Here is a 23,320-nt window from a genome sequence, read left to right as displayed (position 1 = left end):
GAGAGTGTTTCCCCTTCAGCTTTTTGCTGCTGTTTCTCAGTCATGCTGAAGTATGGCCTCCCTTACTTTGGTCATGATCCACTGCAGACCTTCTCAGATCTCAGGGGTCCTTGTAGGCAGCTAGGGGGATTCCCAGACTAATTTGGGGATGCATATCCAGAGCAAGGTAAGTAAGAGTGCTGATTTTGAAAGTAGATAAGCCCTGCCACTGACCAGTTATCTTAACCCTGTACAAGTTTCATAAGCTCAACAGGCCTCCATTTCCTACTTGATAGAATGGGAATATTCATACTGTCCTTACAGGAGTGTACATCTTAAATCAGATTATATATTTAAAGCCCTTAGCACAGGACTTGGTATATAATAAACACCTCATAAATACCTGCCACCATTATTACTATTAGTACAAGACATTTCTTGAAAATCACACTTTTACCCCAGGTATAATTAAAAGACCAGATTTCTGCAGGAAGTGGGTAGAATTACATCAGCTTAGTACAGCCACGTTACATAATGCTAAGAACCTCTGGTTGGCAGTTATTTATGCCTCTGGTAAGTAAAAATGAGAATTACTGCCTAACAGGTACATTTGGGCAGAGAAAAACATTGCAAACATGAAATCTTAAGGGTGAGAAAGACAGAAAAGGAGTCTCTGATAATTAAAAAACACAAGGACCCGCTGATCTAGTACACCAATCAGCACTTTCTGGTTGGAAAGTCTGTTTTTATAAAAATCAAAAGTAACCCTTGGGAATTGTCAGGGCCCCCCTCAAAAGCCCTTCAGCATGTTTTACCCATTATCTGAAGTTCCACTGGATAAAGACTTTAGTCCCATGGTGTCTAGGGCTCACCCGTGAGTGAAGAGAGTTAGCACATTTAGTTGAAATGGGAGAAGATCTAGGAAGTGATAAAGTCTCAACAACCACCCCCACCCCCACTTTACAAATGGAGAAACAGGCCTAGAGCAGGGAAGAAACTTGCCCACGATGACACAGCCATTGTGCAGTGGGGCTTCACACTTAAGACCTTCAGCTCTCTATGCAGCGTTCTTTCTGACAGACCACGATCCTCACCTGCAAGGGAGTTCTTTCTGGACTACATAGGCCATCTCTCTGTTTCCCTTACCCCCTCTGCAATGAACCAAAATGTCTCCTCTCCCCTATGTGTACTGGGGCCAAAAAAAAAAAACAGATGAGCTAGCCCAGGGTTTCCCAGTTATGTGTTCTTAAGAACTACTCAGGGTGCCCCTTACCTTGAGATTCTGGTTCAGTAGGTCAGAGCTGGGGCCTGAGAATCTGTATTGTTAAGTACACAGGTGATTCAGATAAGCAAGCTTTGGGAAGAACAAGGCTGATCGGAGACAGCACACTTTCTGTCCTAGAATGGGCGGTGGGGTTGACAGGCCGCTAGGGATTTTCCACTTGTGGTGAACAAGAGAATTAACCTGTATCCCATGTTAATTCCTTACAGCACCTTGCTCTTTTCTGACAGAACCCTAATTCCTGGGCACACAGGGGCAGCTCAAAAATGTTGCTGCCTGACCTACTTTGGGGACTGATTTCAGGAAAAGACACCCTGTCTAGCTGGATGACATTAACATCTCTCTCTGGCTTGTGCTTAGACTGAAGAACCTGGAGTCAGCTGCTGTGGGCGGATCAGGCGTCCATGTGAAGATGCTGGCAGCCCCTATCAATCCATCTGACATAAATATGATCCAAGGTAACCTTGGTTTCTGTGGCTTATGTTAATTGGCTTTTTTGCTTAGCCGCCACCTCATTTTCATTCCTCCTCAGGTGTGGGTGTGAAATTCTTGTGATTAGCAGCAGCTGTTCTCCAGATGGGCTGGCCTCCCCTCTGGAATGTGAAGCTTTTCGAGAATTAGAAAGATCACAGTGGGAAATAAACCAACCACTGTGAAGGGCCTGCAATACGCTAGGCTCGTTTTATATGTTATCTATTCCTTGTAATAACTGTGAACCTAAAGAGTATTGTCCACATTTACAGATGAAGAAGCTAAGACTGAGAGAGGTTTGGTTAATACACAGCTGGTCAGAGGCAGAGGCCAGATGGGGCTTAGGTCTGACTCCAAAATTCATGCTCTTAATCTACCGAAGCTTCACTGATGACCTTCTGTGCTCATCTCCCTTAGGAAATTACGGCCTCCTTCCCAAGCTACCTGCTGTTGGAGGGAATGAAGGTGTTGGACAGGTGGTAGCAGTGGGCAGCAGTGTGACTGGGGTGAAGCCCGGAGACTGGGTGATTCCAGCAAATGCCGGTTTGGGTGAGTTTCTCCAGGTGTCTGCAGCCTTTCATTGTTCTAGATCCTATTTCACCAACACTGTAGATGTGTGCTCATTGGCTCATGTAATTACAAATGCAGGGCTTATTGAGTCTATACACCTACCTGCAGTAGGGATGGGAGCTGAACAGGGAGAGCAGAAATTCTGTTCCTTTTGCTCTGGAGGTGATGCACCTGCTCTCTCATCTCTTGGGCCCGTGTTGATCAGAACTGTGATTCTCTGAATCCCTACATCCCTGATACCTTCTGTAAGATACAGTGGGGAATCGAAATAGGACAGCCCCTTCCCTCCAGGAGATTAAAATCTAATTGAGGAAATCTCCAAACCAATAGTCTCAATAAAGGGAGTGCATTAGTTCACAGGAAGCAGAGGGCACTTCCCGCTACTCTGTGTGCCCATGTGAATGTGTGAGACTGTCTCAGTCAGTCTTAGGGAAGGATCAGGGCTTCAGGGAGGAGGCTTCATAGAATGGACCTTTGCTGGATAAACTTTATTAGGTGGAGTTGAACCAAAAATCATTGTATTTGGAGGAAACAAAGTGAGCAGAGACACAAAGGTAAGTTTGGAAAATGGTGAGAAATCCAGTGTAGCCTCAGCAGAAGATTATACATGGGAGAGGACTACATTAGTAAAGAAAGAAAGAAAGTCACCAAGGTCATGGGGCCACATGGGGGAAGCTCTGCAAAAGCCAAGCTCAGGAGTTAGGATTTACTTTGATTTGTAGTAAATAGTCATTGGTGAGTTTGTTTTTTAGCACTTGATGTTTCCTGAAACACAAAATTATACAACTGGATCCTGACAGCAACCTTAAGAGGGAGACAGGGAAGATATTATCCACCCCACTGGACATATGAGGAACTGAAGCTTGAGAAGAAGCCCTTGTCCAAACTTAAACAGCAGAATGAGAAAGAGCCTACCAAACTCTGTCTCCTGGTTTTCCCGCTACCCTCCAGTGTTAGGGTCCCTTGGGTTGTAACTTACAGAGAGTCAACTCAAATTTGCTTTACAAAAAAAGAAGTTAATTGGTTTGTGGAACTGGGAAGTGCAAGAGATAGAAAACTTCAGGCATGGCTGAATCTAGGAAGCCCAGTGCTATCAGAGCTCTTTCTGTTTTTCTCACTAGTTCTCAGATGGAATCTCCCCACATAGTGATAATAATAATAGCAACAAGTATTTTTTGTCCGCTCCCTTTGCACTAGGTATTGCTCTGAGTACTTTATATATATTAACTCAAGTATTTCTATAACAATAAAGGCAGATACCATTATTCCCATTTTGCAGATGAGACAAATGTAAAGGATTAAGCAGCTTACCCAGGATCGCCCAGCCAGTAAATGGTGGAGCTAAAATTCAAACCCACTCTGATATATACCTTTCATAAATAGCCACCAACAGCCTGAGGTTTACATGATCCTGAGAAAAAACAAATGAATGTGACCTCCACAATCCATCTAACAACCGTGTCCATCACCCAGAAGTGCTTTGACCAGCCCAGCCTGGGCCCTGCCCATCCATGAGCCCATCGCCAGGGGAATTTCACAGTGAGCATCGCTGCTGCAAGCATTTCCACCACAAACATTTCACTGCATGACAATTGGCCATAAGGCAGTTTTGCAGTAAAAGATCAATAAGAGAAAAATAAAAGAGGGACATTCATTAAAAAGGACATAATGAGACATTAGTAATGAATAACAAACTATTGCAAAATACAAAATATATGAATGCATTCAAAGTGTATAGTATAGATTCATGGCAATATTACTCAAATAACTGATTTTATTTTGTATACCTAAGCACTTGACTTCAAAGTCTTTCATTCATAGTATTATTGTTATTTGTTTATTGATTTGTCTTCTCCTTTGGCATCACGCTTTTTCTTTTTTGCTGAAATTTCTTCCTCCATTAAGAGAAGTATCAGTTTTCAAATGCTAGGATGCATATTTGTAACTGAGGTTTGTCTTGCATTGTGAAAACCTCCTACACTTTTGTTCTTAGCATATGGTCACATGTATGTTTAAATACGTTCCAAAGTTCTTTGGAATATGTGGGTTCAAAATTCTACACCACTGCGTAGACCATTATGAGGGCCAAGATTTATATAAAAGTGGGAATATTGACTGCATCAATGTAGAAATACCAAACTATCAACCAGTTTATGAAACCAACAGACTATCAAACCGAAGTACCAGCTGTTTTTTGTTCTTTTACAGAAGAATTGCTCTTCAACCAATTAGTTATGCAATGACAATGCTTGCAACAGAGATGCTTAAGGTGGAACTCCCAAGAACCACCAGGGGAATGGTGTTGGGCCACTCCTGTTGCCTGATTGAATCTCTTGCCCTCCTCTATGGTATAGAGGGTGGGGCCTTGTGGTTGACAGCCCCAGAGATTAGGAAGAAGTAGTTGTAGAAAGAAAAAGGTACCAGGCGGGAAAAAACCAGTAACAGAAGTCTAACAGAGGCTCTTTGCTTCTCTGAGATCAGAGAAGTTGCCAAAGGCTTCCCTCTCCTAGAGCCTCTGGGCAATGAAATAGCCTAGTGTGTGAGCAGACTGAGAGCTTCAAGGATTCACTGGATATTGACTGCTTTGGGCCAGCCCCTGTGCTGAGCAAAGGGTACCCAAGATGGGTCAGACATAGTCTCTGCCCTCAAATGCTCTTGGCCAGGGATGGGGAGCCCAGGAATGGAAAAACAACACTTAATACAATACAGTATAGTAAGTGCTGTAATTGCAGGTTTGACACATGGTCAAGTGTCCCCTCCCTTGCAAAGCATGAGGAGAGGCTTCCCAGAGAAGTGATGCTTAACCTTGGTCTGGAAGACTGATTAGGAGCACAGTGGGCTAGGTGAGCAAGGGCTTCCCAGATAGGAAGTGCTGCAAATGCAAAGGTAGGTGATAGGAGAGGCACAGTGCCACTGGAACTACAGGTAACTCAGTGTGGCTGAGTCATGGTAGGATGGGGAAGGAACAACATGTGGCTGGAGAGGTACAGTGGGTACCAGTCATGGGGGACTCATATCCATCATCAGAGCACCAGATGAAAAGAAAGAATGATTTGATCAGACTTGTGCAGTGCAGAGAATGCTCTGGAAAGGCAGGGTAGAGTCAGGAAGCCAGTAAGGAGGTGGCTGAACAGTTCAGGCTTCAGATGATGAGGATATGAATAAGATAGTGCTGTAGGGATGGAGAAGATGGTGTGGATTGAAAAGCTAAAGTAACAGGACTTGGTAATTAGATTTGGAGACAAGAATAAAGGACATCTGGCAGGCATATGGGTGATTTTACTATGTGGTGACAGTGGTCGTGGTAGCCAGAACAGGGATTTATCTCTAGACAAAAGGTGTATCTTTTAAACCAGTACCGGTCAGAGAAGATGAGGATTTTATAATTGTCAGGACTATAATTAACTTGGCTTATTCAGTAAATATTTTGTGAGCATCTGCAATGTGCTACACTCTAGCATATAGAAATGAACAGACATGATCTTTCTTTTAGTGAAGACTACAGTTGAGTAAGCCTGGCAATCATTAAACAGGTAAATCCTCAACTGGCCAGATCTAGTCATTTTTCATGATACTGAGCTGCCCAGCTATTATTGTGCCCACAGCCAGTTTTTTCCCACATGCAACCAGTCCCAGGGGAGACTGTGCCAGGGAAAGTGAACAGACTTTCTCATTGGAAACCCTGAAAGCCTCCTGAGACAGCACAAGGCAGTAGAAAGAGTACTTGCAGGAAAGGGAAACAGCAGGTTCCCCTTCCGCCCCCTGTGTGACCTTGTTTAAGTCACAACTACTTCGAGTCTCGCTTTCCTCATCTCTAAAACAGAGCTAACAGTCATTGCCTTGCATATCTCAACAAACTCTTATGCAGCTCAACTGAGGGAACACATGCAGCCAGCTCTGCAGGCTAACTTTCTGTATGCGTTGGCTCGGGGTCAGCAGGCTTTCTTCCTTAATGGTTTAGGCTCTCCAGGCCATACGGCCTCTACTCAACCCTACCATTATAAATAGCCATAGACAATACATAAAAAGTGAGCATGACTATGTTCTAATAAAATTTTATCTACAAAAATGGGTGGTGAGCCAGATTTGGCCCATGGGCCATAGTTTGCTGACCTCTGCATTAGATGATGAAGATGGCTAAGGGTCCGTGGCACGTACGTGAGGAGTGGAAGTCCTCTGAACTAGGACATGGGACTTAGGATCAGTAAAGGAAACAGGGATGTTACACACCTACTGTGTACTAGGCACAGTGATAGTCTGTACAAGTGTCATAACATTTAATCTTCATGCTATGACATGAGTGTTATTCTCTGCATTTCATAGATCAGGAAAACAGGCTCAAAAAGGTGAACTGGTAATTCTGAGTCACACAACTAGTGAGTGGCAGAGCCAGGGTTTTTACACAGGTCTCTCCAACTCCGAAGTCGAGGGTTTCTACTTTAAAACCCTGAAATCCCTGGGGGCTAACCATGGGCACTGCCCCCTTCCAACCCAGATTCTCTGGAGAAAGGATTAGGGACTGCCTAATCTGTGTCAAGGGCTAGATTTCCACTGCCATGCCATTAAAGGGAGTTAGAAAGTGCCCTTGATTTCATGCATGGAAAGTCCTGCACTAAGGGTTTGGTCCAGAGTTGAGTACAGCATATGTTGGCTAAGATGAATGAGGCAGTGGTTTTAAAGATGACAATGAAGATTTGAAAACCAGGCTGGGTGAAGGCCAGAGAATGCCAGAGTACCTCCTAGATTCCAAAGGAATCCTTCAATTTTTCAGTCTCTTATTTTCTCAGCCACAGATCTACTCAGGGATTGCACACCCTTAAATAAAGAATGTTCCTGCCTCCTGTCTCCAATAACTGGTCTCTAAAACCTACTTTGTTTCTGCCCTCCTACAGCACAATTAGGAATTGCCTAGGATTCCTTGCCTAGGAATCCCCACACCTCACCATGTGTACTGTTAGAACCCTAGCAACTGAATAGTGGGCAAGCACACTAGAGAGCTTTGGAGGTGTAGGCCAAGAGCCCCTGAGATCCCACACCACCAGACACCGAACCAACAAGGCTCCAGATAGTTTCTCTAAGGTGACCTAGCAAATATGTGGGGAAGCCAGGGCTTGAATCTGTGTCTGTCTGACTCCAGAGCCCTCTTCACCTCTGCCTGATACAGGATCCTCCCTCCATGCATGGGTGGTCACCCAGTCATCAAATGCTGTTGATTCTATCTTCAAAATATAACTCAAATCCATCTTCTTTTCTTTATCTCCACTGCCAGAATCTTGGTCTAAGCAGCCGTCATCTAGTATTTCAATCCCTCCAAAAGCCTCCTGATTGACCTCCTCATTTCCACTCTGCCCCTGCCCACCCAACAGTTTTCCATACAGCCATAGAGTAATCTTTAGCATAAATCTGATCACCTGAGACTTCTCTTAAAGCTCATTAGAAGCTTCCCATTCACTAAAATAGAATCTGCTCTCCATGCCAGGACCCTAGGTCCTGCATTTTTCAGACTGCAGATTGTGACCCATTAGCAAAGTCAATCTAGTGGGCTGCAAACAGCGGCTTTTTTTTTTTTTTACTAAAATGATTTGCAACAGAATAGAAAATAACAAGAGTACATCACACATAGTAAATATTGTTTCATGAAACTTTGGCTTCTGTATGTATGTCTGTGTGCATATTTATATATGTATATGTACTGAGTTACAACATTTAAGTCATAGTTACTGTGGGTCACTGTCATGACCATCTGTGTAACAGTAGCCCATGACACATCAGCCACATCCAAGCCACCCTTCCCATCGCTCTCTGCCCTCCTGTGTGTATTCTTCCAGTCCTGTTCTTATATCAGTCCTGCCTCAGAATCTCTGCATATACTTTTTCCTTTGCCTCAAATGTTCTAGCATACTCTTTGAGTGGCTAGCATCTCTATCCTTTAACTCTTAGCTTGTCACCTCTCTCAGAGAAGCTGTCCCTGATTCCCATTAAAAGTAATTCTCTCCACTATCTCTTTATCTATGTCTCTGTCATTTATAATTATTCTATTTGCTTATTTACTTCTCACCTGTTCTACTGCACTGGAATGAAAGCTCCATGAAAGTAAGAAACGTGTCTGTGTTGTTCAAGTACCTGACTCCCTGTAGATGCAGGATAAGTGTCTGTAGATGGAAGGGGGACAGCCCAAACTAGACAGGTGACATTGGGCAAGTCCCTTCCTCAGTTTCCTTCCCTGTTGAATGAGGAGTTTAAACTTGATACTCTCAGGGCCTTCTTAGTACTGATATTTTACAGTTCTTCTGTCTGGAACTTGAATGTGGGCTGGGAGTTTGTGATCATTTCTTTGCAGGTTAGAGGATTTTGTCATTTCCCTTACCTCATTTGATCTGTGCAACAGCCCTTAAAGGAGGCCAGTCGGGCTCTTCTTGCTAGTGTCATTTACATGTTAGAGTAAGGAAAATTCAGTGATTCAGGAATTTGTTTAAATTAGCTGACTAGCAAAACCATGTCCCAAATCTAGGCCTTTGACTTCAGCTTTCCTGCTTTTTTCCATGATACCACCCCAAGCCAACCTGCCCTAGGTGAGAAGGAGGAAGCCCAGGTAGGAAAATGAAGGCCTTCTCAGCTCCTCTTGTCCTGGTCATGATGTGACTGCCCTACTCTCCAAGTCCGGTGGTTTGAGATCCTTAGCCACCTGCTGTGTTACATTAGCTAAATCTAATGGCAACTAATGTAGGAATAACTGCCCACAAAATCTACTTTATGTAATTGTCATGAGGACTCATTCAAAGGACATCAAAATTTCTTTTTTCTCAGAGCATTGCTTAAAATCTGGTGTCCTAGATGTCCATTCACTGAGAAGGGTGAACTGGGCTTGGGGGTGGAAAGAGTCCTTTCTCACCACCCTGGACTCATCCCCTAACTCAGGAACTTGGCGGACTGAGGCCGTGTTCAGCGAGGAAGAACTGATTGGAGTTCCAAGTGACATCCCTCTTCAGAGTGCTTCCACCCTGGGTGTCAACCCCTGCACAGCCTACAGGATGCTGATGGACTTCGAGCAGCTGCAGCCAGGTAGGACCCTGCAGGTGGAGGGAGCAGCGCAATGTGGCCTGACTGGGGTGTGACCCAGACCCTGACCTTGAGGCCCGGGAACTTGCCGGTGAGGGGCCTCTAACCTAGGTGAGAGTTGCTGTCACTTTAGCTGAGAAAGATGTTAGCTTGGTCCCTAGAAAGCATGCCGAAACCTCATGAGGCATATACTCTCGTAAACCGCTGAAGGATCACATTCCCTAGGGCTTGGAATGGAATTCCGCCATTCAGCAAAAATATTGGTGCTGCACTGAGCCCTCGGGGTACAAAGCCAGACAAAATAGACACAGTCCCTGCGTTTCAGGGAAATGCTGAACTTAGTAATTCCACTAAGCATTTATATCGCACTTTCCAGCTCGCATACAGGCCTTTACACGCATTCCCCTTTGAATGCACTAAATCATCAAAGCAGTGCAGTGAAGTTGATATCATTGGTTAAGAGCTCGAACCCGGGGGAAAAATCCCAGGTCTGAACTCCACCTTCATCTTTTACTAACTGTGAGAATTGACCTCTCAAATCATCAGATTTATCATCCATAAAATGGAGAACAAAGGGTCCTAGGGGTTCAGTGAAACACTGCAGTGCATTTAGCACAGGGCCTGGTATACAGGGCAATAACTGTGCTGCCTTTATTATTATTCCTTGTTATAAATGAGGAAACTGAGGTCCAGAGAGGTAAATTATTTCTGTGAGATCATTCAGCAAGGAAATGACACAGACAGGTGTTTTATTTGGGTTTCCTCTGAAAGCAGAGCCTGAGACAAGGACTTGGGGCAGACAGTTCACTGAGGAGGTGATCCCTGGAAGCAGGAGTAAGGGAGGTGGGAGAGCAAGATAGGGCAGGAGGGAAAGCCAGTGAAGACTGGTTACAGCTGTGGGTGATCAGAGCTCTGCCCTGCTGGGAGGGGGACTCTAAAGACCCTCATAGACCCCCACCTTCGAATTAACCTGCAGTTGACAGGAGGCTGAGCCAGTTACCACCAACTCTCATCCCCCATTGTTGGAAAGTCACCTTGTGTGGTATGTGTATCTTTGAGCTGGTAGAGGTGGTGAAATCACCCAGACTAGCTCTGTCATGCCGATGAGGAAACTGAGGCCAAGAGACATTAGAGTATAACAGGCTTAGGAGCCACTTATCGAGTCCTAGGGCAGAAGATACTTTGGTCATCTGTGTCTCACCCCTCAGGCCACCAATGATTTGCGCCGCAGCTGTGGTAGACATCAGGGCATTCCGACACCACCCCACCTCAGACCCATGGTACATCTCTCCACTTTCCTGCCTCAGGGCTGGTGTGACTTCAGCTCAGTCAGTGTTGAACGAACTTATGATCTTGGCCCATAGTAAGAATTAATTTCACAGTGTAATCCAGTACATAGATATACATGAATATGTATATAATGGAAAACAAAATTTCAAGGAATTTAATATGTGTGATTCAAAGGGTATATACAAAATGATCTATGCTATCTTTAATGCTCTTTTCCTCAATTTTAACTAAGAAAAAAATGCTGCTTACCACCCATTAGGTTTGATTTCATAATCCACTAATGGGTGACAAACCTGTGTGCTGACCCCTGGCTAAGGAAAATGGGCATTCTTCTTCCAGGAAATCCTCTCTCCTAGCACCCGATCCTTGCTGCCTTCCAAAGCCAGGTAGCATTTCAGGGGTGCTGGACACAATGGCCTTTGGCTAATCCGCAGCACCTGTATTGGTGCTCCTGGAACTCCTGTTTTATTTATTTATTTCCAGGGAAGAATTTGAGGTTCAAAAAGGTCATGAGCTACCCCATCTCATTCAGTTACAGTCAGTGCTGAAACTGGAGCTCATACCCAGGACCGTCTCATTTCAGAATCCACATTTTCCCCAGCATGCCAGGCTGCCTGCCCCATTGACTAAGTAATTCCAAAGCTAGCCTGGACTTCGACCACAAACTGTTTCAGGGCTGCCAGTTTCTCCAGTGGGTCTCTAATCCCATTCCAGAAAGGTATGCCCTTATGAGGCAATAAGGCATGGTCTTCCACTCAAGAAACTGTATGCTATTGATACAAATGGGCCTATGTACAAACCTACATAGGATGGGGCACACCATGTGCCTTAATGGAGATGTCTGCAGAGTGCTGTGGGAACACAAAGAGGGAGGAAGAATCTGGGAAGGCTGCATGAAGGAAGCCGCAGTTGAGTTGTGCGTCAAAGGATGTATACGATTTCAAAACAAAGGGAAAGAGAAAGAGGGGAACATGGCAAACCAAGGAAATAACCTAAGCAGAGACTTGAGGACATAATAATTGGTAGGATGATGAACAATACAAAATCATTTACACAGCAGGGTCTAAATTACACCCAGTGTGGACTCTGAGTCCCCAAGTCCTGGGAGCCTCCATGGGTGTTGTGGAAGTTTGGGGGCATTGGGAGAAGAGTGAGCAATGCTCCAAGGTCTGATAATGGCTCAGCAGCTATGGCCCCAGGTCCCTTTTGAGTCTGAGGACTCCATCTCTTGCCCTGTAATAGAATCCTAAACTGGAAGCTCTTGACCTATTACAGGTCTCCAGGGCTTGACTTGGGTCTCTTCCTGGCCCCACAGGAGATTCTGTCATCCAGAATGCGTCCAACAGTGGAGTGGGGCAAGCAGTCATCCAGATCGCCGCAGCCCTGGGCCTGAGAACCATCAATGTGGTCCGAGACAGGTGTGTGGGGAGGTCTCCTCCCAGACCACTACTTGGGCCTTTCCACCTTGCATCCCTGCAGGTGCCTACGTCTCCACCAGATGGTGCCCATGCACAAGTGGTCCTCCTTACCCGTGGCTGCAGCTCGCTAACAGCTGAGTCAGATGCAAGAAATGAAGCGCAAGTGGCTTTTGGCTGTAGGATAAGTGGATATTCGAAATGTAAAAAGAGGGCAGAAACAAGGTCGAGACAGCCCGTACTGAACAGCAAAAAGTTTTTGAGACTCGACTTGTGATAACCCCATGTTTTCAAAACTACAGTGCATATCTGGGAATGTTGCAAGCTGTGTTATTCTTTCTGAGAAGTGTCTAACCCTGGGCTCTTTTTTCCCTTGCATGTGTGTGGTACATTGAAGTGCATTAAATACAGATATGAAGGAGATGGGGCAAGTTTGTCATCTGTTTTACAGATGAAAAAACTGGGGTTTCAAAGAAAGGAAGCAGCTTGCCCAGGACACAGCAACTCAGTAACAGACTTAGTTTCCTGACTTGTTCTCATTCCACCATAACCCAGTTTTTTTGAGCCTCACTGTCCATGAATGTGGCTATGTTTGTCAGAGAGGTCCAGCCTTAGCAGGGGAATTGATACTCACTTCAGTTCCTTATTTCCTCAGTTGTGTTAACAAAAATTATTCTCTTTACCTTGGCCAAAGAGGCCCAGAGCCACTCCTGGGCTGATGTGTGTTTGCACAGCACTCTGAAGAGCTCCTTGAAAAAAGAGGGGGAAGCAAGGAAGTGGAATTTGTCATTTCAAAAGAAGCCAGGAAGCAGAACAACTCCCTGAGCCCAGAGGTCTCTAGCAACCTTGAGCTGGCAGGGACTGTAGAAATCACCCAGTCTAGCTCTCTCATACCAGTGAGGAAACTGAGGCCAAGAGATGTTGGAGTATGATGAAACTGGGTGGCTAGCCATTGCTCAAGGCCTGGCATAAACCCAGTCCCAGCTTCCCACAGGGAGAAACACATGTTCTCACAGCTGTGGCACAGGGCGTCTAGGAGCCTTCAGTGGAGAAAGCCAACAGGTATGACCAAGGACCTTGGATTGTGTTTGGTTTCCAGACCTGACATCCAGAAGTTGACTGACAGACTGAAGAAGCTGGGAGCTGAGCATGTTATCACAGAAGAGGAACTAAGAAAACATGAGATGAAAAACCTCTTTAAGGTACCTAGGTTGAGCACCTTCATACCATGCTCATCTCCCTGGAGAAAGTTGACCTGAATTAGAAAAGCTGGGACTGACCCATTGTTCCTCCAAATCCTCTAAGTACTGGGATGCTTTGAGGAAGGCCGAGAGACAAAATTTAGGAAATCCTGCATGATACATAGTTTTGAATATCTGTGGTGGGCCACATCAGCCCACACAGCTGATGTGAATCTCAGAGCTGGGATGGGACCCAAGGAAACTGAGGCACAGGGAGGGAAGAAAAAGAAAAGTAGTAACATTTTCTTATATCTGATGATTCCCACAAAGTTCCACAAAGTAGGTGTTATCTATTTTATAGTTGAGAAAACCAAGACTTAGAAGTAAAAGATCTGACCACGATCACATAGTTATAAGTGGTGGAGTCAGGGCTTCCGTAGGGCTCTCCAAACTCAGACTCTTAACCTTCCACCACCCCACTCCACCCTAGCACACCTAAAAAAGTGACCAAACCACACCTCAGCCTCTTCTCAGTGAACTCTGTAGGAACCAAACACACACTCACTCAAGAACCCATGCCTCTCAAGAACATTTCTGAACTGGTAGATCAGCACATCTAACATAAACTGAGTTGTTAAGTGTTAAGAAGAGGCACACTTGGGGGAAGTGAAGTCCACCGGAATGCAAAGTAGATGCCCTTGCCCTTTGTCTGTTTTTTCCCAGAGGAGGTGAGTTTTGAACAAAATCCCAAAACAGATTACAGAATTAAATTGGTTTTAAAAAAAAGGCCCTTCCTGGGCAGAGAGTGCAAAGCATGAACATTCTATTTACTCCACTCCCTCCTCTGAAAGCACCTGGGCCAGGAAAGGGCTGTTTGTAGCAGGGCTCAATCCCACAAGTAGATTGGTGGCTTCCTCACTGCAGGCTCCTCCTTTTCCAGGACATGCCCTGGCCACGGCTTGCTCTCAACTGTGTTGGCGGGAAGAGCTCCACAGAGCTACTGCGGCACTTAGCGTAAGTCCTTGTAAGCCCTTGGGCCGTGAACCTCCAGTTCCCAGCACCCTCCAGGCCTTTAGGTGTGAGAACCATCAAGTGACCAAGTCCCAATGACCAGTGCCAGCCAAGGCCAGGTTAGCATGACCCTGATTAGGAAACTGGGACTAGAGTCAGGTCCTAGTTAGCTTCCTTTCCCTGCCCTCTCCTTCACAGGTGACTGAGGGACCCATCCGGCTTTGTTTTTCCAAGGAACTCCAGAAGTAGATGGCAAAGCTGTCTGATAGGAAGAGGTTAAGAATTCATAACCTAAAGGCATCTTAAAAAGTCACTTAATCCTAGCTTATTAGCTTTAAATTTTTTTATTAGCCTTTAAAATAGATTCCAGTTTTAGAGGTAACATTGTGCTATTACAAAACATCTTGAAAGCATGTAAAAGTACAGAGGAATAATTAAGCACAAAGTTATCTGTCATCCCACCCAGGGGAAGAAGCACTGTTGACAATGTTCCATTCTCTTTCCCTTTAGTATAAACTTCAAAGCTGAAGGATGTCTGAAAGGACACTTCCCAACTAAAGCAGGAAGCCTCTCAAAAGTAGTTAACAGAGTTGCTAGTGCTCATTAGCTACGGAGTACAGAGATAGTTGAGATTTGGAGGGAACCCTCTAGAACTGCCGGCTAGAAGGGAAGATGAGTTGTGTGGTCAAAGAGCTATGAAAACAATCACTGAGCACTTACCAGACTGTGCAGAGTGCTCAGTGTACCCCTCCCACAGCCACCTAGGTGAGGGGCACCATTCCCATCCCTGTTTATGTGAGGTCCAAGGAGAGTAATTCCTTTGCCCAAAGCCCAGGAGGTGGGAGAGCCGGGCTTGACCCCAAGTTACTGTGACTCCTGAGCACAACTCTTCAGTCTTACTCTGAGCAGCCTCAGAGGCAGATTGCAATCCTCACGTCACTCACCATAGGAGGAAGCTTTGTGCAGTGGTTACAAGCATAGGCATTAGAGTCAGAAAGGCTGGGTTCAAGTCCTAGCTCTGCTGCTTACTAGCTGTATAACTATGAAAAGTTAGGCAGTACACGAAAAATGAGGCCTTAGGCTCTTCGTCTGTAAAATGGGGGCAATATAAACCCTTTCTGCCTTAGAAGGTTAGTCTAAGGAACACTGAGGTGATGCACAAATTGCTGTGCAAACGAGAGGAGGGCCTCAGTGTTGCCATCTGCAAAATCAGAGTAATAAAAGTGCTCCATGAGGTTACTGTGAGGATGCCCTGAGCCAATATATGCAAAAAATGCTCAGACCTGTGCATGGCACATAGTCAACAGTCAGGAATTATTAGCTATTCTGATTAGACCAAGCACAGAGGCAGGTACAGGGTGGGAAGACTTGATCCTCCCAGAATTACTTTCTGGAGCAAGTGGAAGTAAAAGGGAACTTCAAACCATTCTACCCACCAGCCTCGGGGACAAAGGGTTTCCTGCCTTGCACAGCAGCTCATTCCATTTCATAGTTTACAATCTCCCTTGTCTGAAAATGTATCTCAGGTCATCCTTGATCAGCAAACTCCTACAAGAGCCAGGGAGTGGCGAGGGGAACACAAGTTAAGTCAACATGTGAAGTCTTAGCTTATTAGTTTTCCAAAGTTATACAAGCCTCTCTCCTGTTTGACTGCCATGGTGGGGGCTTGGGTGTCAAAAGCCAGGTCCTGAAGAGGCCCACCCCACCAAAAGAAGACAACTGCCATTGTCCTCTACACCATCTATACAATGCCTTATCTATATAGCTACTGACCCTTCGAATGAACATTATAGATGAAGAGAGGAGGTGGACCATGTCAGTGCACGCCCCAGGTCACATGCTGTACCTGTAAGTGGCAGAGAGCAGGACTGAACCTGGGTCTTGAGCTTTCCTCAGTAAGGCATGTGTCTTTGCAGCACTTCATCAAAGCCTGACTAGTTGGTTAAAGCAGTGGGTTCCCAGTCCTGCCTAAATATCCAGGTCATCTGGAGAATGTTTTTGTCTGTTTATTGGTTTTGATATGGATCCTTGCCTCCTGATGCATTAGGTTGGGCCTAGGAATCTGTATTTTTGAACCCTTCCCAGGGATTCTGAGAGCAGGGTTTAGGAATGAGGGTTGGAAGCACTGCTGTGGCAGCTTCAGGACAGGCTTTATCTCTGCCTGCGCCCACCTTGTTCTCTCTGGACTCTTTAGGCCTGGTGGAACCATGGTAACCTACGGAGGGATGGCCAAGCAGCCCGTCATAGCCTCTGTGGTAAGCTGGTGGGGGAGACAGGCCTGGAGACAGGGACCTGGACACCACAGGTACCTAAACCCAGGCAGTGCCCCTCTCTCTGGGAGGAATGTGTACCGTAAGCAGTACCTGAAGTTCTTGCCCTTGGAATGCCAATATGCCCTTCCTGTGTCCACAGAGCCTGCTCATTTTTAAGGATCTCAAACTTCGAGGCTTTTGGTTGTCTCAGTGGAAGAAGGACCACAGTCCAGGTGAGTGGATGATGGCCCCACTGCCAACAGTCACACAAGAGTGTCTACTGCAGAGGTGACCAGCCACCCTGAGCCCTGGAGCAGTGTCTGGACTCCCAGCCCTACACTAGGTTGAAGGAAAACAGGCTCTAGCCACAGCTGCAGTCAGCAAATAGATATTGGAATAAAGTGGACTAGTCCTTGGGGGCATAGCCTTGAACAAGACAGACACTGCCCGCATCCTGGGGGCTGCAGTTGAGAAGATTGCCATGGAAGACAGCCAAGGAAAGGGAACTCTGTAAGCAGTTTGCTTGGATTCACATTTGCTTCCACCATTCCTGGTTATATATTCGTCTAGCCTAGGTGTGAGACCTGGACAAGGTACTTCTGCCTCAGTTTAAATGGCATAATAGTTTTAAAATATTGTTAGCCTTCTTTGATAGAGAAGGAACCTGAAGTTCAGAGTGGTTAAGTAGCTTGCCGAGAGTCACCCCACCTAGGGAGTGCTGCAACCAGGATGTGAAGAGCTTGTTTTTCTGACTCTAGAACCTGAGCCAGTACACTGTTCTTCCTCTCCTGGGAAGACTGCGACCCCCAGCTGAGACTGAAGAATGACAGGGAGTCATCCAAGTGAGGGGAAGGAAAGTGGAGGCATGAATGGGGTGATTTGGGCAGAAAAAAGAGCACCTGCAAAAGCCCATTTGAGAGTGGAAGCTAGACAAACAGGTTGTGACCAGATTACGAAAGGCCTTATAAACTTTTTTAAGGAGTTCAGACTCTATCTTAAAGGCAAATGGGGAGTCACTGAAGTGCAGGGAATATGCTTAGATTTGAATGTTGGGAGAATTGATGTTTAAAAAAATACTTTTCAGCCAAAGCCTTCACTTATCTTCCAGGACCATATTGGGCCATAGTGGGAGGCAGACCCTGGGAGGGGAGGTCTGTGACTTCAATTTCAAAGCTCCTTTCCCAGAGCAGAGCTTCTCTGTTCCACACCAGTTGACTGCTAGGCACTCCCAACTCTCCCTGTGCCTCTTCCAGCTTCTTTGCCTCAAAGTAATCCCGCCCCTCCCACCATTCAGGACTCCCTGTGACAATCCAGGCAGATCTATGGGTCTAAGCCATCATAGCCACCACTCTGCCTGCCTGTCAGCTCCTGGGGCTGCTCCTCTGTCCCCATCCTGGCCCTCAGTCTGTCCCCACACCTGGCCCACACACAGCCAGGAGCCAGGCTGCCTCCACAGTGGCCTTATCCATGGCCAAGCCAGGACTCTCAAGACTGTCAGCTCCTACCAGCAGGGGTGACCTGTGTGCCATCTCACCAAGCCCTGCTGCTCCTCCCCTGTCTGATTTCCTCCAACCTCCCACAGGCCAGTTCAAGGAGCTGATTCTCACACTGTGTGAGCTCATCCACCAAGGCCAGCTCACGGCACCTGCCTGCTCCGAAGTCCCACTGCAGGACTACCAGCGTGCCTTTGAAGCCTCCATGCAGCCCTTCTCGTCTTCAAAACAGATCCTCACCATGTGATAATCACAGAGGAGCCAGAGAGATGTGGGAGGGGAGCTGGCTCAGCAGGACTGGTTTTGTCCCCTCCATCAGGGCCCTCATGCTGTCCCAGGCTGCTCCTCTCAGCCATCCAAGGCTTTCCCCAGGGCTAGCCCTGCGGTATCTAATAAAGTCTGAACTTCCTAAAAACAAACAAAACCAATAGAAGTCATCCCTGTCAAGAAAGACCATCTCTGTGTACCTGCCATCTCCCAGCACTAAGAAGCCCCCTTTCCTGTCCTCCATTTGTCCCCCAGGAATGACTGCCTGACCACCCTGAAAGCAAAGTCAGAGTGGGCACTGGCAGGTTCAAAAGCCAATAAGGCAAAATCACTGCCTTCAAGCCACCCAAGCCCATAGAGGAGTAAAAAGGGAGGTTTGACTTATTCTCAGGTGGTGCACAGCTCAGTCTGGGTTAGGGTGAGGGTCAGCTGCACAGAAGAATGAATGCCAGGCTCAGGAACTGAGCAAATGGGGTCTCATGTGGCTGGACCACCCTTGTGGAATGTCCATGTTACACCAGGGGTTCTCAACCTGACATCATTTTACCCCCAAAGGACATTTGACATCTGGAGGTGTTTTTTGGTTGTCATAATTGAGAGAATTCTTTTGGCATCTAATGGGGCTAAAGGAGGTCTGCAGGTATCCTCTGGATAAGATTTGCCACCTTATACACCTGGGCTCAGGATCAGCCCGTTCACCCAAGTCCCTGCCATCCCCCGTCATCTGTCCTTGAAGTGAATGAGACAGATGATTTGTACAGATTGTCAATGTAGGCAAGTGACAAAAGCCCAGAGGCTACAGAAGTGAAAGTTAAGATGTGGTTCTTCAGGGGAGTCTACAGTGTGGGGCCTAGGAAAAGTGAGGAGCCTTTGGCCATGGAGAGGGAACAGGGCCCAGGGACAGACTCAGAGGTGGCGGATGGGAGGAAGGTTTTAGCACCTTAGCATGGTTAGAAACTTCAGTGAGGGGTGTGCACTATGTCCTAGGAACCGTACCTCTAGGGATATGGAGGTGGCAACTGGGCTGGGCTCTGAAGGATGGTTAATAGTTTTCTCAGGCAGGGAAGGGAGACAAGCATAGACTAAGGGACCAAATTAAGCAAAGTTATAGAGGCAGAACATTTATGTTAAAATCTCCTTTTCCCCAAATATCCCTTCTCTTCCTAAAAATTAAAAATGACAGTTTTTAGGTGGGCATATGGTAGACTGGAATAAACACTCCCTATCTCCCTAGCAGCAGACCAGGTCTGTCTTTTGTGACGTAAGCAGAGATGGTAGGTATCAGTTTCCAAGGAACCTCTTTAAAATATACCTTGGCACTGATCCTATACCTTTTTTCCCCTTCCATCTTCCTCCTGGCTGGGATACAGACATGGTTCCTGGAACTTGCATAGCCATCTTTGACCATGCTAAGAATGGGACAGCAACAAGATCAAAGGAGCCTGGGTCCTTGATGCCCAGAAGCCCCCTACAGCCCACCTCAGGACTTGTTTTACATCAGAAATAAGTCTCTATGTTATTTAAGTCCCTAGTATTTGGGCTTTTCTGGACCTAATCATAACCGATACACATTTTATGATTTAATTTATATTGAAATCAAGTCAATCAATCTGATGCTGAAAAAGTGAATTGTGGTAGTTTGTGATTCCCAGCTAAGGAATTTGGACTTTATCCTGTTGGCAGTAGGGAACAAAAGACTTCTAAGCCAAATCAGAACTGTGCTTTGAAAAACTCCTCTGGCAGTAGTTTGGGGGAATAGTTTGGAGAAGGGAGGCACTAAAGGAAGAGATAAAATCAAAAGTTCCCAGGCTCCTGAATTTCAAATAAGTACAAACCCCCTATGCTTCAAAGACCAATGTAGAGATTACCAACACTTAAGAGGCCAGCAGAGGGAAGGGGACTGACACAAAACAATGTCAAAAGAGATTCTTAGAATGGATTGTCTCTTCCATACTTTACAAGTAGAGATGTTTTTAATTTTCAGGCTGAATATCTCTCTGTGGAGTTGGGACAGCTCTTCTCACCCACTAAATCAACAATACTCTTTTTTAATGGCTGAAGAAGGAACTTTTAGCTCCAGGAGACTAAAAGAAGACAAACAGGCATTACCTCCTAAACCAAAGCTTGGGCACACCTGAAGCCCCAAGGCTTCCCAACTCTGGCTCTGTTGTATTCTGGGAGCATCCACCCTGCAATGACCTACAGCCACTGCCATAATATTGAGAGACTGCCTTGTGTCTTGGGAGATGAGATAATCAAGCCTGCTTTCTTCAGGGAAAGAATGAGGCCCAGAAGAAAAAGGCTCTTGCATTAACCTGTGTATGCCAGGCACCCCGACCTTGTACCTGGAAGTGCTTAGAAGCAATCCCCAGCCCCATGCTTACTGGTAGGCCCAAGTGCTGGGCCCAGGCAGAGCAGCTGGAAATGGTGAAGAGAGATCAGTCCTGGCACAGCATCTGCCCACATCAAAGGCAAGAAAATCCTGGGAAGACAGCAGGGCTAACCCAAAGGTAAGTGGAAATAGATGTTGCCACCCTCTGAAAGGGAAGAAAGCTTCCCCTGTGCTCCAACCCAATGCAATGTACAAGCACTTTCGTGTGCATCTTCATTTGATTTTTACAACCTCCCTATGTCATTGAGATTTTAATATCACAACTTAACAGAAAGGGAAGATGCTGAGAGGTGAAGTGAGTTGCTCAAGGTCACACAGCAGGCAGCAGAGCTGGCACAGAAGCCAGGTCTCCTAACCCTGTCTGGTTATACCAGTCAGTCTCAATTCTTTTGACCCCATAATTGGCCTTGAGCTTCCTCCTTTCTCAGGATGCCTTGATTTTTGTTCAGTGATAATTGACATGTCAACAGGAAGAGAGTTCAAATTTCCCTGAGTCTGTGTCTCATGGGGAGGCATGAGAAAAAGAGAGAATTAGGAGGCCACTGAAGAAGTCCAAGTGAGAGATCATTTATTTGTTCACTCAGTAAATATTCTGAACACCCATTAATTATGTGAAAAGCACTGTCATAGGTACCAGGGACACAGCAAAAAAAGAAACAAAAAACCTGGCCCCTGATACCAAGAAGTTTCCATTCTAGTGGAGGAGAAAATAGAGGACAAGTGAATAAATAAACAAGGTAATTACAGACGCGTTAAGTCCTTTGAAAGAAAAAGTACAGTGATACCATAGCGATAAAGGGTACTAGAAATAAGGTGGGTCTGCGGCCTGAATAAGTAGGGGACCAGTCAAATTTCCAGGCAGAAGGAGCAGCATGTTTACAGAGCAGCACATTTAAAAGCCCTGACATGTGGACAATATAATGAGGCCTGAGCTAGCTAGTGAGTGAGTGAAGTGGATGGATTCGTGAACTTCTAAGAATCAACAGGACAGACTGAATGCGGTAGTGTAGGGTTGAACTTTTGGCACCTTGCTGGATGGAGGTGCCACTCCCTGAGTTAGGGGACTCAGAGGAGGAGCAGGTTTGGGAGCAAGGCATTGCCTCCTGTGGGACTCTTTCCCATCTGTACAATAGGTTGATCTGAATATATGACAACCAAGGTTAGCACTAGTTCTTAAGAGTATTATGATCCTCACACTTTACTAAAATCCAAATGGATCAAAGACTGCAATATAAAAATAAGTCTAAAAATAACAGAATAAACCATAGGAGGTATTTTGCTTTTTTTAACCTCAGAGTAAGGAAGGCCTTTGAAACTACAACACAAAACCCAGAATCCAAGAAAATAAAGGATGGATAAATTCAATCCAATAAATATCAAATGTTTTTGCATGGTAAAAGACACTGGGCAAAGTCAAAAGTTAACAAACGGGAAAAAATATTTGCAACTCTTTTGACAAAAAGCTGACTCCCCTGTTAGTGAGCTAAGAATTAATAAAAATGGTCAGAAGATAAAAACAGACACAAAAAGGAAAACGGGTCTCATACACACACAGAACAAGGCTCACTCAAGATAATTAAACTGCCCCAGGATACCATTTCTCAGCTAAGATTGACAAAGATCACAAAGTTTGATAATGTGTTGATAAGAAAAAAACAGTACTTATGGAGGAGAATTAAGCAGTTTCTATCAAACCTGTACTTGAGCACACCGTTTGACCCAACTATCCTACTTCTAGGAATTGACCCTACATATAGTTTGAACCGTCTCAATGACCTTCGCTATAGCACTGATTAAATAATTACTTTGTTTAAAATGGTATATTATGAGCCATAAAAATAGTCCTGAGAAAGCTCCTTTTGTATTACGGTATGATTTTCTAAATATATTAAGCGCAGAACTGCATGTACAGTATACTGCTCTGCTTTGTATGTGTAAAACACCTCCAAAAGGACATTTAAGAAACTGATTACATTACCTCTAGGGAGGGAAACTAGGAGACTAGAGGACAAAGATGGGAAGACTTCACTGTGTATCATTTGAACCGGTTAATATATTTCCTTTCAAAATCTAAAACATAAAAACAAACAAAACTCCTTTGTGATTCTAGGTAAATTGTGTGAGAAGGAAACGAGTATTTATTGAGCTATCACGCTCCAAAACTATTCCAAATCCTTCTACAAACACTACCCCATTTAGTAAATCAAGGTAGCCCATTGAGATGGGGTAAATTATTATAATTTTACAAGTTAGAAAATAAGTTAAACTTGTCGAGTATTTAGTAGGCGTCAAGCTCTAAAGTTTCAGCCTTCTGCATTTCCCACACTGTTCCTACTGAAGCAGTGTTCTAGTTTTTAAAGTAATATTGGTATTATTCACTGAGCACTTGAGATGTGCTGCAAACAGTACTAACTGCTTAACGTACCTGTCTTCATTTCATTCTCAAGACAACCCTGGAAGGTTGGAATTACCGTCCCCCTTTTAGAGAAAAACGAGGCTCAGACGGGGCACGTAACGAGCCCAAGGTCACAGATACACAGTCGGTTAGAAACCAGGTTTCACTGCAAACCTCTCGTTCTACTTTAGAAACACTCCCGGTTCAAAGGACAAAACCAGAACGGTTAGCCAGGCAGGGGAACGAGGGGGCACTTCCGGGAG

The 23,320-nt window shown here is 45.4% G+C and overlaps 1 protein-coding gene across 2 annotated transcripts in view; it reads left to right on the top strand.

Annotated features, from left to right (window-relative positions):
- The window catches only part of MECR (mitochondrial trans-2-enoyl-CoA reductase), a 28,878-nt gene extending 10,451 nt beyond the window's left edge, over positions 1-18,427 (top strand). For both annotated transcript variants that reach the window (XM_036915036.2, XM_036915038.2), the window contains exons 2-10: positions 1,622-1,719; positions 2,150-2,281; positions 9,221-9,364; positions 11,967-12,069; positions 13,166-13,268; positions 14,188-14,261; positions 16,453-16,513; positions 16,671-16,743; positions 18,093-18,427. In XM_036915036.2, the coding sequence (XP_036770931.2) occupies positions 1,622-1,719; positions 2,150-2,281; positions 9,221-9,364; positions 11,967-12,069; positions 13,166-13,268; positions 14,188-14,261; positions 16,453-16,513; positions 16,671-16,743; positions 18,093-18,250 (946 nt within the window). In that variant the 3' untranslated portion in view covers positions 18,251-18,427. The remainder of the gene's footprint in view (positions 1-1,621; positions 1,720-2,149; positions 2,282-9,220; positions 9,365-11,966; positions 12,070-13,165; positions 13,269-14,187; positions 14,262-16,452; positions 16,514-16,670; positions 16,744-18,092) is intronic.
- Positions 18,428-23,320: the final 4,893 nt, after the last annotated feature.

The sequence above is a fragment of the Manis pentadactyla genome, chromosome 4 (assembly GCF_030020395.1).
Source record: "Manis pentadactyla isolate mManPen7 chromosome 4, mManPen7.hap1, whole genome shotgun sequence".
Classification (NCBI taxonomy): domain Eukaryota; kingdom Metazoa; phylum Chordata; class Mammalia; order Pholidota; family Manidae; genus Manis; species Manis pentadactyla.
This window is presented reverse-complemented; position numbering and strand designations above follow the sequence as displayed.